At 40.4% G+C, this 16089-nt stretch overlaps 1 protein-coding gene across 1 annotated transcript in view; it reads right to left on the reverse strand.

Moving 5' to 3' along the window:
- The window catches only part of dnm3a (dynamin 3a), a 180501-nt gene extending 164420 nt beyond the window's left edge, over positions 1–16081 (reverse strand). Inside the window, exon 1 of the mRNA XM_048602174.1 lies at positions 15696–16081. Within this exon, the coding sequence (XP_048458131.1) occupies positions 15696–15856 (161 nt within the window). The 5' untranslated portion in view covers positions 15857–16081. The remainder of the gene's footprint in view (positions 1–15695) is intronic.
- Positions 16082–16089: the final 8 nt, after the last annotated feature.

Here is a 16089-nt window from a genome sequence, read left to right on the forward strand (position 1 = left end):
GGGTGGATCAGTAGCAGATGGAATTTAATCCTGAAAAGTGCGAGGCAATGCACTTTGGAAGAAGTAACAACACAAGGGATTACTCAGTGAATGGCTGGACATGAGGAAGCTCAGAGAAACAGAGGGATCTTGGGGTGCTTGTCCACATATCTTGGAAGGCAGTATAACAAGTTAATAGTGTGCAGCAGAACAGGTTAATAATGTAGTTAAGAAGGCATATGGGACATGATTCTATCATGTCTATATCACAGATTATAACAGCAGATCAGTCATAAGGAGCTGTATGGAACTTTTGTTAGATCACAACTGGTGTGATAGGAAGCAGCCGTTCCCCTTAGGGCTGGAAAGTGGGGCTAGATTAGATTTAGAGTAGTTTTGTTGGTGAAGACTTGATAGGCCAAAGGGCCTCTTTTGTATTGTATGATTCTAAGCTTACAGAAAGATTTATAATCAACTTCCCACTCTTAACAAGGCCACACTTTTAATTTCCTAATTTCTCCATCACCGTGCTCTCAACTAAAGTTAACCAAGCATTCTGAACACTAATTCCCAGGAAACATGACTCAAAGTCATGAAGTTAATTTCTACATATATTTCAACACAGAATTTCACCTCTCCTACCATTGCCTTCAAATGCACTGTTTGCACTACTCTACCTGACTGTGCATTTGACAGAAGTCATGGAAGAGCCAAGAACATCAGACCAAAGTAACCGGTCAAATTATTGTGATTTCTCACAGCAGATGTCAGTACACCAGAGACATGCTTAGGACAATTATCATTGTACCAAAATATGTAACCTGAAGGGCTAAAGATTCTCAGATTCCATCTCAACTCGGGCCACTTGAATCATGAAATGTTAATGGTAATATGCTACTCTTTGTAACCCAATAGTCTAATGTTTGGCTAAATATTGGTGTGCCTGTGAATATAATATTTGTCTAGATCAGGAGTTGTAATAAACATCTGTAGGATCCTACAATACCATATTATTCATGTCTACTTCTTATGTTGCAAGGGATAACAGAAAAATTGCCATCAAGTAAATACACCCTGGTGAAGACAAAACACGAATTGCAAATCTCTCCACTTCTTCCTGACAATTGGTTCAACTGGAAATTGACAAGTTTCAGCCCTCCTCACCCTGAGCTCAGCTAAAACCCCCACAAACAGTTGATCTGACTGCCTGATCTTCACAACATGGTTCATCTCTGTTCTTGTCTCCTCTTTGTCACCTCTTACCTCCACACTTATGCTCATCAGCTTCCCGAATTCCTTCTTGAATAAACAACTAATCCTAAATTCTGCCACTTTTATCCTGTATCATCTTACTTGATAGGCTGACCTATTACCACTTGTCTCCATCTGCTACTCACCCTCTAATGCTTCAATTTCAAAATCTTTATTTTTGAATCCTACAGTATTTTCATTTCACGCTACTTCTGCAGCTTTCCCTAGTTCATATTCAAGTATGCACTCTGAAATGCAATCACATACATCCCCAATTTCCAAGGCGTAACAGACTTGAATCATCAGATACTGTACTGTGGAATTCTAATCGTTAACTACTCCATCCTGCTTCCCCAATTCTCAGCAATAGTCTTCTGAAAATCCACCTTTCCTTCAGCTACTTCTGAAACTTGCAATAATATCCAGTGCTTCTTAATTTCCCTCCCTGTTATAAAGTATCGTGGAGCATTCTGCTCTATTATACAGGTAATACATGTGGAAATTGCTCTCAACCTAATGAAAGTTGAAAATAAAGGATTTGCCATTAGGTGGTGCTATCCCCAAATGGTACCCTCCACAATTCACGTATAGAAAAGAAATATGCCTTCTCCTTATTCAAACTGCTCCATCCTAGCCCACTGAATCTCAAAAGAGGTAACCCACTGCAGATAACCATCCCAGATTTTAAAATTCTACGACATTTCTCCAGGGCTCTCAAGAATTACCCATTAATTAATCTTAGAAGTTTCACTAAAAATTTGGTCCGTTACCAATGAGTTATAGTACTGCTCTTAATGTACCCATACCAGAGTGATTGCAAAACCTGAAGGATCTGAAAATGGTAACCTAGTGTAATTTTTTGAAGTAACTAATTTTCAGTCCCCCTACTGCTGTTCGGATAAGTCTAAAAAATTTTCACTGTTGTTACATCCAACCTCTTAAAACATCCTTTCAATAAATTCAAAGAAAATTTAAAAGGTAATTTGCTTTCAACATAACTGTTCAGATCAACTTGCTTCTGCATTGGTGGTACTATTTTTATTACTAAAATATGGTTTCATACTTGAAGCAATAAGTAACAGAGGATTTGAGAACTGGGGATCATTAGGCTCTTCAGGCTTCTTCCACCATTCAATTATATGACAGCTGATTTGCTTTTGTGGTATCCATTCCACTTTCCTGTCTGCCTTTACCACTCTCGGGTCCCTTGTCTATCAAAAATCTAATTCATGCAGCCTTGTATGGATTCCCAGCCTGGACTGTTTTTCAGGCAAAAGAATTCCACAGATTAACACCACCTGAAAGGAAAAAAAAACTTCACCTCACTCTTAAATGGTTCACTTCAATCTTTAAGGTGTGTTCCCTGGTTCAAACTCCCCATCAAGGGAAAACATTCTCTCAGTATCCATCCTATCAAATCTGCAAATTTGTAGTTTGTTTTCAATTTGATGCAATTCTTAACCTCCTTGTTTAGCCACTGGTATACCCTTCACAATGATTCTTTCACCCAGAGATATTGATAAATGTTTGCTTAAAAACACTTACTAGCTGCTTGAAAGTCTGGCACTCATCTCTCCTCAACTTTTAACTTAGTTTCACAGTTTGCTCCCCCTTTATACCTTTATAGTTACCTTTATTCAGGTTTAAAACACCATTAGTAAGGCTACACCTTTTCTCTTTAAACTGAATGTGAAATCACTGTCACCTAGAAGCTCCTCCAGCCTAAAGTTATGGTTTAATCCTGTTTCATCGCAAGCTGCCAGCTAAAAAAAGAACATCCAGGTTGGTTCTATAATATTACACTTTAGGAAATGGCTTTAAATGTGCTTCAATTAAATCATTTTCCTGACTACCTTTGTCAATTTGATTTACCCATATAGAACATAGAACATTACAGCGCAGTACAGGCCCTTCCGCCCTCGATGTTGCGCCGACCTGTGAAACCAATCTGAAGCCCATCTAACCTAAACTATTCCATTATCATCCATATGTTTATCCAATGACCATTTAAATGCACTTAAAGTTGGCGAGTCTACTACTTTTGCAGGCAGGGCATTCCTTGCCCTTACTACTCTCTGAGTAAAGAACCTACCTCTGACATCTGTCCTATATCTATCACCCCCTCAATTTAAAGCTATGTCCCCTCGTGCTAGCCATCACCATCCGAGGAAAAAGGCTCCCACTGTCCACCCTATCTAATCCTCTGATCATCTTGTATGTCTCTATTAAGTCACCTCTTAACCTTCTTCTCTCTAACAAAAACAGCCTCAAAACCCTCAGCCTTTCCTCATAAGACCTTCCCTCCATACCAGGCAACATCCTGGTAAATCTCCTCTGCACCCTTTCCAATGCTTCCACGTCCTTCCTATAATGTGGTGACCAGAACTGTACGCAATACTCCATGTGCGGCCGCACCAGAGTTTTGTACAGCTGCAACATGACCTCATGGCTCTGAAACTCAATCCCTCTACCAATAAAACCTAACATACCGTACGCCTTCTTAACAACGCTATCAACCTGGGTGGCAACTTTCAGTGATCTATGCACATGGACACCGAGATCTCTCTGCTCATCCACACTACCAAGAATCTTACCATTAGCCCAGTACTCTGTATTCCTGTTACTCCTTCCAAAGTGAATCACCTCACACTTCTCCGCATTAAACTCCATTTGCCACCTCTCAGCCCAGCTCTGCAGCTTATCTATGTCCCTCTGTAATCTGCAACATCCTTCCGCACTATCCACAACTCCATCCACTTTGGTGTCATCCGCAAATTTACTAACCCATCCTTCTACGCCCTCATCCAGGTCATTTATAAAAATGACAAACAGCAGTGGCCCCAAAACAGATCCTTGAGGTACACCACTAGTAACTGAACTCCAGGATGAACATTTCCCATCAACCACGACCCTCAGTCTTCTTACAGCTAGCCAATTTCTGATCCAAAATGGTTAAAGTCACTCATGATTATTGCTGTACCATTCTTACACACTCCATTTGTTTCTGTCCTACAGTGTGACTACTGGTTAGGTGGTCTATAAACTACTCCCATGAGTTTCCTTACACAATTAGTTGTTTTGAGGTAAAGTCAATTTTCACTGTACAAATGACATCCTTAATCAACAGAGCTACCCCACCATCCTTTCTTGGCTTCCTGTATTTTTAGAAACATAAAATACTCTTCAATTGTCAAGTCACAGCCTCAATTAACTTGCGATTATTTATCTGTAATAGCTAGCACTCAAATTTACTTATTTTTACTTTTGCTAACAATTTATAATATTTTGTTACAAATGCATTCAGATATGGAATCTTTAACTCTACTTTCTTGGAATCTCTCACCTTATCTGCTGTCTGTCTCTTCCTGTTACATTCTGGTCATCATTATCCAAAGTCCTACATTGTCCATTACCCTATTGCTTCCCTTTGATTTACCACAGCTCCTTCCTCAAGATCCTCTTCCCCCACTATTCAGTGTAAAGCCCTCTCGATGGCTTCACTTAAGCAATTTGGCAGAACTCTGGTCCCAGCACAGTTCAGGTGAAGACCAAACCAATGGTACAGCTCCTATTTTCATCAGTACCATTGTCATTACAAGGAGAAACCTGCTTCTCTCACACTTTTGAGCCACACGTTAATCTCTCTAACCTTATTTACTCTATGCCAATTTGTTGACACTCATGAGATAATCCTCAGGTTATTAGCTTTGAAATTCTGCTTTTCAATTTAGCCTACGCTGCTCATATTCCACAAGCAAAACATCTTTCCTAGTTCTATCTATCCTGTTGGTACACAGGTCGACCATAACAACTTGATCTCACCCTCCTGCCACAAATTACTCTCTAGCCCCAAGCTGGTGAACCAACCGGGCAGGCAACAGAGTCTTCTGGTCTAACGCTCTCAGATTCAGAGAATCATTCCTATCTTCCTCAACCACGTGAATCCTATTGGCTCCTCCCACTTGAATGGCTTTTTGTACCACACTGTCATGGTCAGTTCACTCATCCACATTTTAACCCTGCTCTCATCCATACAAGATGCAAGAATCTAGAGTCTGTTCAAGGGCCAAGGCTCCTCCACTTGTACCTTTTCAGTCCCCTACTGCTTCAGTCATTCTACTGTCCCCAACTGGGGACCAAACTGGACGCCCCTATCCTAAGGGGTGTGATTATATTCCGGTACTGTTTATTTTTAAATAAAATTATAACTAGTGACAATTCTAATGTTTCAGAATGATTGCATTGGCACTTTATTCAAACACAATAAATAAAATCATATAAAGGAGTCAGCAGTAAACAGCAACCTCACAATAAGCTCACCACAAACTTTTGTTTAAAACAACATTAAGAAAGGAATTTTAGTGGGAATTATTTGATTAAAGGCAACAGCTCAAAAATCTGTTTTCTGTGGGCAGTCTGTTGGCTGAAATGGCACACAAAAGCAGAAGTGAAGTGACATATTGCCCCAAAATTAATGCAAAGCTTATGTTTTCTATATACTTATATCTAATCCAAGTACCTTTAGCCTCTTACACAACATAACTTGCTCTGCATCCGCTTCACTGATAGAAGATGTCATTGTATTTGCAATCTGAATTAAAAGACATAATTTTTAAATATTTACGGCCTAGAAAGCCAATAATATTTTAGAATTAAAACAGAGCTTAAGGACAACTCAAGATGGGCAACAAATGCTGGCCCAGCCTGTGACATCCAATGAATAAAAGAATACATGCGAAAAAAAGGCAAAATATTTCATTATGCTTCCAGATGTTCGGCAACCACAACACAGTTGAATGTTAAACTTTTAATTCATGACTCCAATGTCTTTTTTTCCTTGATACACACCATGTAAAAGGTAATCAAAGAATAGATCAGTCTGATTATGAAAGTGTAGGCTAATACCAAGATGAGTATCACTAAACAAAACTAAGCTGTTACAATTTGCAAATCAAAAAGCAGAATGCTGCAGATGCTGGAAATCAGAAATAAAAACAGAAAATGCTTGAAAATATAATCAGAACTAGGAGAAGTTAGATTTGTAATAGGTTCTAGAGTAAGGAGTGGGTGGGCCAAGGACAAAAGGAACATCTGAAATAGGATGGAAGAGAGACTGAGTGACAGAAAAGTTAGTTCCCTAAGGCCAATGGCAATGGAGATGGGGCAAGAAAAGAAACAAAGAAACAAAAACATGTGCCTAGAGCAGGTGTGCTGCTAACTTTAAAAAAACTGAAACAAGCAAAAATGAAAAAACAGAATAGGGACAAGAGTTTACAAAATCTGATATTGCTGAACTCAATGTTGAGTCCAGAAGACTGTAAAGTGTCTAACTGAAAACTGACATGCTGTTCCTAAAGCTTACATTAAGCCTCAGTGGAACAACGCAGCAGGCTGAAGACAGAGACGTAATTCCAAGAATAAGGTGGATAATTAAAGTAACAGGTCAGGGGAATCTCAGGATCATGCTTATTAACAGAACAGAGGTGTCCCAAAAAGTGATCACCCAAGCTGGATTTGTTTTCCCCACTGTAGAGGAGCATCTCAACACAGATGCCGCATGGCCTGTTTTTTTTTCTCTCTCGCCAGTACCTTCAGTTACAATTTGCACCATTTATGCTCGAATATATTGGACCCTAACCTTGACTACATTGATCATTTGTTCACAGCCTTTTTCTCTATTTTACCCACTCTTGTTTCAAACTTTGTTCAACATAGTCTGAATTTTGGAAGTGGTTTTGCTCTAAAATCAGTTATTAAAAAAAAAAGAGAATGAGAGAATCTCAAGAAAGGCAGGAGATACACATACTCAGAGACTTGCAACTACCAGATTAATCAAATTATTTTGAGTTCCACAGTTTCATCCCAAATCTTCCACTGAGGGTACTTGCTCATTTCTTTTGCACCCAACATTATGTCGACCTTCTCTTCCTGCCTGAACTATTCCTTTTCCCGTTGATTAACACAGGCTCAAGGAACTTGCGAAGGCATACCTTGAATGAATAGACACCCAAATACAACTTTAAGTTGCATTTTACTAACATGCACCAAAATTGATAAATATATTTCATTTTAAACACTACTTTCTATGCTGTCATGTGAAAAATTAAGAGCAATAAAAACATGTATTTTTGAAACTCCATCTCATGGGTTAATAACTGCCAATATGAACATGTCTTGATTTTAAACTTGCTTTATTCTGTAGACAAACATTGATGAATAGATTTTAGGACTCATTCTTTAAGATCAAAATGAGCCAAGTGAATACAGAGTCAAACTAATTTACAAAATGTGATTGTTGTCCTAAGGCAAGTCCAAGCTAACCACAGTAATGGCATTTGGCAAGGCTCCAAACGCTGATAAGTCCCCTGGAGCAAATGGGCTACAGCCTAGGATCTTAAAGGGAGTAGCTACCATGCACTGGTAGTAATCTTCCAAAAATCCTTAAATTCTGTAAAAGTGTCAGAGGATGGGAGACCCGCCAATCTAACACCCTTACTCAAAAAGGGAAGGAGAAAAAAAAGACAGGTCACTACAAACCCGTTAGGTCAACATCAGCCATTAGGACAATGCTAGAGTCTGTTAGAAAGGATGTAATAGCAGAATATTTAAAAATACATAATTTAATCAAGCAAAGTCAGCATAGCTTCATGAAGAGGAAATCATACTGAAGAATTTATATTAATTCTCTGAGGAGAAGACAAGCAAGATGGTAAAGGGGAACCAGTAGATGTAATGTATTTGGATTTCCAAAAGGTTTTCAGTAACGTAAAGCACAAAAGGCTATTGAGGGTAGTATATTCGCATGGATAAAGGACTGGCTAACTAATTGAGGTAGAGAACTGGGTTAAGGTAGGCATTTTCAAGATTGCAATCTGTAACTGATCAGGGGCCACAATTACTTACAATATATATACAGTATTAATGACTAGGATGACAAAAGTAAATGTGTTATTTCCAAGTTTGCAGATGACACAAAAATTAGTGAGGAACAAAGTATAAAAGTGACACAAAAAGTCTGCGGAGGGATATAGACTGATTCAGTTGGAAAGCACTTGGCAAACTGAATATAATGTGGGAAATTGTGAGGTTTATGCAATTTGGCAGGAAGAAGAGGAGCAGAATATTATTTAAATGAAGAAAGACGATGAAAAGCTGCAGCACAAAGGGATTTGGGGACCCTCATGCATAAATCACAACATGATAGCATACATGAGCAGGTAATAGAGAAGAAAAATGGAATATTGGCCTTTATTTCAAAGAGAAAGAAGTATAAAAATGGAGAAATCTTGCAAAAACAGTACAAGGCTCCAATTAGACTACACCTAAAATACAGTGAAGATTTTTGGTCCCTTTAACTAAAGATAGATATACCGGTGTTGGACGCAGTCCAGAGAAGGTTGATCTCAGGTATGGAGGAATCTTCTTGTGACAAGAGGTTGAGTAAGTTGGGCTTCTACTCATTGGAGTTTAGAAGAATGAGAGGTGACCTTATTGAAACCTATTAGATTATTAATGGGCTTGACAGGACTGATGCCAAGACACTCCCTGCAGGAGAGTCCAGGACCAAAGGGCATAATCTCAGAGCCAGGGATCACGCATTTAGGACAGAGATGAGGGGAAATTTCTTCTCTCAGAGAGTAGTAAATCTGCAGAATTCTTTACCAGAGGAGGACTGAAGAAGCTAAGTCGTTAGATTATATCCAAGGTTGAAAAAAGTGGATTTTTAATCAGCAAGGGAATCAATGGTTATGAGGAAAAGCCAGAAAAGTAAAATTTAGCCTAATCATATCAGCCATGATCTCATTGAGAGACAGGGCAAACTCGATGGGTCGAATGATCTACATGCTAACAGTCTTAGACTCCAGTTACCTCCAAACTATATGCCAACATGAGTCAGCTCTTTCAGACAAGCAAAGAAATATGAACCATAAAAAAAAAACGATTATTTGAAAGGCCTTAGAATGCTGCAAAATTAATTATTCAATAATAGTTCAGACCATCATTTACTGAAGCAACTTCAAAGAAATAAGTATACCCCATATTAAAACAGGGTTAGTAACCATGTAATTATTCTGTTCCATCTTGCACTGACCACAAAATTTATCACTACTCTTCAGAACCCATGTCAATATTTTCTACATTCTCCTTTTTCAATGTCATGTTATTAGAATTCTATCAAGTAAGGTGACGTGGTAAGGGAACACTAAATCGTAGAATCCCTACAGTGTGGGAGCAAACAATTCGGCCCATCGAGTCCACAATAACCCTCCAAAGAGCATTCCACCCAGAGTTACCTCCTACCCTAGAACTGTAACCCTGCATTTCCCATAGCTAATCCACTTAACCTGCACATCCTTGGATACTATGGGCAATTTAGCTTGGCCAATCCACTGAACCTGCACATCTCTGGACTAAAGGATGCACTTGGAATATCAGAATTCCTAATGTTACTAAGCAGAAATAAAAAACTAAACTCATAGATTGCATCATCTTTAAAACCCAATACCATACAATGAATAAACTGAAATGATTCATCAAAACAAAAATCAACTTAATTAGTGTGTATTAAGTTTTTCAAAGCACAATTGACATTTAAATTCCATACATTACTCAGAATTTTACTTCCCACACTGATATCAACAATAGTTGCGGTTTATCCAACATAGCAACTATAAAAGAATGTTCTATTGCTATCCACTGTAAGGCTGCTACCCTCTGTGCCTAGTTCCACAACAAAGTGAAGGTTGCACTACTCATTTCACTAGCCTTCTACCCAGCAAAGTGACAGTGACTGCCATCGACCTTTAAGAACTCTGCCCCAAGAGATCTAAATAACTCTGCAGCGAGGACTCCACCTCTCTTAGCCGGCAACTGAATGTAAATAATGTTAGTGGAGATTCCCAGCCATGTCATCAAGCTACCTAACCAGGCAATCACATTAAATAGTTCTTAGAGACAGAAACTTTGGAAAATAGCACAGTCAATGACAGACCACAACTTCAGCGCTTCCACATTAATCTGTGCTTGCACAAAATCCTGAGGATGTTTAATGACAGCAAACGCAGACAGTACAAAGTGGGTAATTTTGCTCCAGGACAAAGATGCGGTTGGATTTATTTGTAACAGTATACAGACAGTAGTCTGCTGTGTAGCATCATGTGCAAAACTATAGATAAATGTCTGGCACTACAATACGCCTCTTTAAAAAGCAAAAGCTCAAAATGATCATGATTACTTGCAACTGTCTTTAAGCAATTACACGTGGTATTCAAGACGACCAATAATGCTGGACCAAAACAGGATTCCGGACAAAATAAGGACAGTTTTAAAATTGGAGCTAAACCATCCAACAGCATGACCGGGAATGCTTTTCTACCCCATATAAAAGATAACAGTAGTCTGGAATGCTCTTCATCCAAAGGCTACGGATGAAAGGTATTCGTAGCTTTTAAGACGAAGAAATACAGGAAATACAGAAATAACCTGTTCAGGATATGGAGCAACGGCAGGAAAATGGAATTAAGGTGGAGGCAAGCTAAGATATACCTGAATGGTGGAACAGAGCCGAGGACTTGAATGATCGATTCCTATTGCTAACCAACACTGTCTTGCATGTGTCTTGGTCAATGATATTAATAAATGTAAATATCAGAAATTTGTGTCTAAGGTGCTACCAGGCAATCATCAAACTGCACAAATGAATATAAACCAAATAGGTGTTCCTTTCACTTGCCCTAGACAGCTAAATCGAAAACTTAAAAGTTGGCGCATATGCTTCTTCAATACCCAATTAACAAAATGGGAGCTGTTCACTACAAACACCAATCTGAACTGCATCCAACCTACACTCTTTCATTCAATGTTGTCCTTGTCAAAATGGAAAACACATCCAACTTCAGAAAGTACATTTTCACACAAAGCAAAGTGAAAACCTAGAACTTCACACCCCAACCCAATAGATGGGAAGACAAGCTTTGGCGAGTCATGAGGTGAGTTACTCACTGCAGGATCCTTAGCTTCTGACCTGCTCTCGCAGCCATAGTATTTATGTGGTTTGTCCAGTTCAGTTTTGGTCAATGGTAACCCACTTGACGTTGATAGTGGGGTGGTAATACCCCAAATGACAAGGAGTGATGGTTAAATTCTCTCTTGGTGGAGACGGTCATTGCCAGGCACTTGTGCAGCAAGAATGTTACATGCCATTTGTCAGCCCAAACCAGATTTGGTGCATCTGGACCTGGAGTGTTTCAGTATCTGAGGAGTTGCGAACGGTGCTGAACATTGTGCAATCGAACATCTACACTTCTGACTTTAAATGGAGAAAATATCAGTGATGAAGCAGCTGAGGGTGATCGGGTTTAAGATACTACCCGGAGGAATTTCTGCAGACACATCCTGGTGCTGAGGTGACTGCCCTCCAAAAATCACACCCATTTTCCCTCGTGCCAGGTATGACTCCAACCAGCAGAGAGTTTTCTCCCTGATTCCCAATGACTTCAATTTTGCTAGGGTTCGATGCCACACTGCCACCTTAACGTCAAGGGCAGTCACTCTCACCTCACCTCTGGAATTCAGCTCTTTTATCCATGTTTCAACCAAAACTACAATGAGGTCAGAAACTGAGCTGCTCTAGCAGAACCCTCCAAACTGACCAGGTTATTGCTAAACAAGTGCTGCTTGATAGCACTGTTGACGACACCTTAGAGCAGAATGATGAGGCAGTAATTAGCTGAGTTGTATTTGTCCTGCTTTTTGTGGACAAGATGTACTTGAGCAATTTTCCATTGTCAGGTAGGTGCCAATGTTGTAACTGTAACGAAACAGTTCGGCTACGAATGTAGCAAGTTCTGGAGCACACGATACTCCAGTCTTTAGTACTATTGCCAGAATGTTGTCATGGCCTATAGCCTTTTCAAATTCCAGTGCCTCCAACTGTTTTTTGATACTCCTGGAGTGAACTAAACTCGCTGAAGTTGGCCATCTGTGATCCTGGGAACCTCTGGAGGATGCTAAGATGGATCATCTACTTGGAACTTCTGGATGAAGATTGCTACAAATGCTTCAGCCTTATCTTTTGCACTAATGTGTTGGGCTCACCATCAGTGAGGTTGGGGGTATTTGTGGAGCCTCCTCCTCCAGTGAGCTGTTTAGTTGTCCAGCGCCATTCACAGCTGGGTGTGGCAGGACTGCAGAGCTTGGGTCTGGTCAGTGATGAAGCAACTGATGATGATCGGGTTTAGGATACTACCCTGAGGAGTAGAACATTCATAGTGTCACACAGCACGATAGAGAGTATCCTCAATGTGAAGATAGGACTGCATCTTCACAAGGGCTGTTCTAGTGGTCACGTATACCAACACTGTCCGGGACAGTTGTAACTGCAGAAGGCAAATTGTTGAGGATGGGGCCAACTATAACTTTCTCTCTTGCTGACCCCCTCAGACCCTGCCATAGACCTAGCAGAAGCTCTGTCCTTTGCGATTCATTCAGCTTGGTCAGTAGTGGTGCTGTCGTGCAAATATTGGTGAAGGACATCCTGACCTTTTTCATCCTCTATGCTTCCTCCAAGTGGTGTCCAACATGGAGGAGGATTGACTCATCATCAGAGGAGGAGAGGGCTGGCACTGGAGTACGTAGTAATCAGTAGGTGTCCTCCTTGCCTGTGTTTGACCTGATGCTGTGAGACTTCATGGAGGTCAGTAGTCAATGCTGAGGACGCATAAGACCTTAAGATGAAGGAGAAGAACTCGGCTATACAGTCCATCCAGTCTGCTCCACCATTCAAAGAGCTCATGACTGATCTGATAACCCTCAACTCCACTTTCCTGCCTTTTCCTCAAAACCCTTGATTTCCTTACTGATAAAAATAATCTGTATATCTCAGGCTTGAATATATTTAACAACCCAGCCTCTACAATCTCTATGATAAGGAATTCCACACATTCACCTCCCTCAAAAGAAACTCCTCCTCCCCATCTCTGTCTTAGATGGGTGACCCTTTACTCTGAGATAATGCTCTGTGATCCTAGACCTCCCAACATTTACCCTATCAAGTCCCCTAAGAATCTTGTACGTTTCAATAAGGTTGCCTTTTATTCTTTTAAATTCCGAGTACAGGCCCAACCTACTCAACCTCTCTTCATAGGAATATCTCTCTATAGCCAGGATCAACCTACAGAGCCTTCTGTGTACTGCCCCAAATGCCTGTAAATCTTTTCTTAGATAAGAGGACCTAAACTGTTCACAGTATTCGAGATGTGGTCTAACTCGCACCTTATACTGTTTTAGTAAGACTTCCTTTTTTTTTCAAAGGGAATTCTGCCTTCCCAATTACCGACTGATCTTGAAGACATCTCCCACTTGACTGAATCCGACTGTTCTGTCATCTCTACTTCATTATCTTGCTGCTTGTTGTGTGTAAATGGATAACTATTTTCAGAAATGTGCATTATATCATGATGCTACAGCCACAACAGCCAAATCACAAACAATAAAATATCGAAGTAAAATTGTTCCCAAATATTGAACTGGAAATTGACAAAGATAGCAAAAGGTGTATTGAACTTCTGAAAACAGGCGAGTGCACAGCTTTGCTAGAGGTGTAGCATTTTGAGCACCATGTAAAAATCTAGTGAATAATCAAAATTATACAACGGTCAAGGACAGGATGAGTTTAAAACTGTGCTATGCTGGTAACAAAGTGCTAAATGGAACCGATAAACAAGACGAGGATTAGCACATACTCCTCACTCTCTCATGGAATGCACATAAAATGTTAATATTCACCAAATTAATGTAGTCTACCTGAATGTAATTCAGTTTGTATGTGGTTAGTGATCAGCAAACCCTACACAATCCTACTGTTGCTTTGAGGACATCATGAGCTCAACTATAAATCAATTATCATTTAATAGTGAAAAGGGTAGACAATAAGAAATGCATACAACTATGTATGTCCTACACGAACATAGGCTGCAGAGCTATAATTGTACAGGGTAGTAAAAACAAAAATGTGCTCAAGGTAAAATAATCACAGATTATAGTGTTCATTTGTCAGCTTTGAGTGACAATACTGTTGAAATGATTCGAAAGCTATGTAATTTTGCACAACAAAATCAAACCACCAACTGCAACAGAAAAATATAGAAATGCAATTTAAGAAGCAATAATTTCAGTTTATTCATTTTCCAACTAGCAGTTTGATAGCTCCTTACTGTGCTACTAATTTCTGGAAAAATCACATAGCACAAAAATGAAGATGATTTTGAGAAGTGTATTAAATGATAATTTACAGTATAAATCCCAATGCAAGGACGATGATGAAAATTAAAACCATTTTTGCACCTTTTGAAGACATTAAGAAGTTGAAAACAGTTCAACTAGATTGCAGTTCAATTTTAAACTGTTTAATTGTACAACACAACAGATCATTTGGTTCATCCAGCTTGCACTGACTCCCCAAGTGCTAACAACTTTCTTAGAGCAACTTAAAGCTTTTCTGAAAACAACTTAATTTTTCTTCAAATATTTCTCATTTTCTGTTTCAACAGGTATATTCGATTCTGTTCCCACCATTGTTTCTAGTTAAGCATTAAGTAATGACCTTTTGAAATAAAAACAATCCTAATCTCTCCCTTAGTTCTTTTGATAACCTCACAGCATCTTATTACTGCTTTAACAGAGGAAACAGATGGTGTGTATCTCAAGAAAAACCTGAATAATTGTGAACTCTTCTGAGTCGCAACAAGTTCATGAAAAGAATCACTCTCTTCCTAAACAGAACCCCATTTCCTGGATACTGTCAGAACGAATCTCTCCTACCAACTCAATAAAGCCCAACCACCAGGGATTACAATTTTAGCAACATGATAACCTTCTTCCCTACAGCTCCATGCTCAAACCTTAACATCTGCAAACTGTTTTGCCAAACTGACTCACTATCTGGACTGCACAAAGATCAGCATAACCAGAAAATTTTGCAAGCTTTGATTTTTTGAGCAGTTACACGCTGATCAAGTACAATTCACAAAGTAAACATTCAAAGTAGCATCTCAGACAGCACGGAGATGTTTGAAAAAACAAAATGCTCAATCGGGAAAGTATGAAGGCATGCCTAGAGAGACAGCTCGAATTGGACACATACTGGAGAATAGATGCACGTCCAAGAAAATAAAAACAAACCATAAAAATCCTGAGTTAATTTGAAGTCAGTTAAAAGCAGTGGTCAGTTCAAATAACTTGCCCCCAACAGGCCCTCTGAATGCACATCTTTCTGGACGATTTTAGGAGTGTAACTGTAAGGAGCAGCCGCTGCTGGCAGGTGTCAAACAGAGCAGTAGGGCCACTCCGACGGCGCACAGCAAGATCCCACAGGCACCTGCCGGCTCCAGATGCTGACCGTCACCCGTCGTGGCACACAGCCCAACCACCCCCCGGGGGCAGGGTGAGGAGCGGGTGACCTGTACCTGCCCACGAAGCTCTCCAGGACCGAGCTCTTGCCGGCGCTCTGGCCGCCCACCACCGCGATCTGGGGCAGGTCCAGGTTGCAGCTCTGGCCGATGGCGGAGAAGGCGTCCTGAAGGCGGTTCACCAGCGGGATCAGGTCCTCCATGCCGCGGTTCCCCATAGCGAGCGGGGGAGACGCTGCAGGCCGGCCTCACAGCGGCAACGATGGGGTAATCTCAATCTCTCTCCCTCTCCCGCTCCCCGCCGCCTCCGCCTCCAGTCCGTTTTCCCTCCGCGCTCCGGGCGACACCTAACGGTCCGAGTCCGCGCAGCCGCACTACGCCCCGTCCCTCAACTGGCGGCAGCGGGGCACACAGCCCGGGGATAGGGCACACGGCCCGGGTAAAGGGCACA

The sequence above is a fragment of the Rhincodon typus genome, chromosome 10 (genome assembly GCF_021869965.1).
Source record: "Rhincodon typus isolate 14 chromosome 10, sRhiTyp1.1, whole genome shotgun sequence".
NCBI classification, from domain to species: Eukaryota; Metazoa; Chordata; class Chondrichthyes; order Orectolobiformes; family Rhincodontidae; genus Rhincodon; species Rhincodon typus.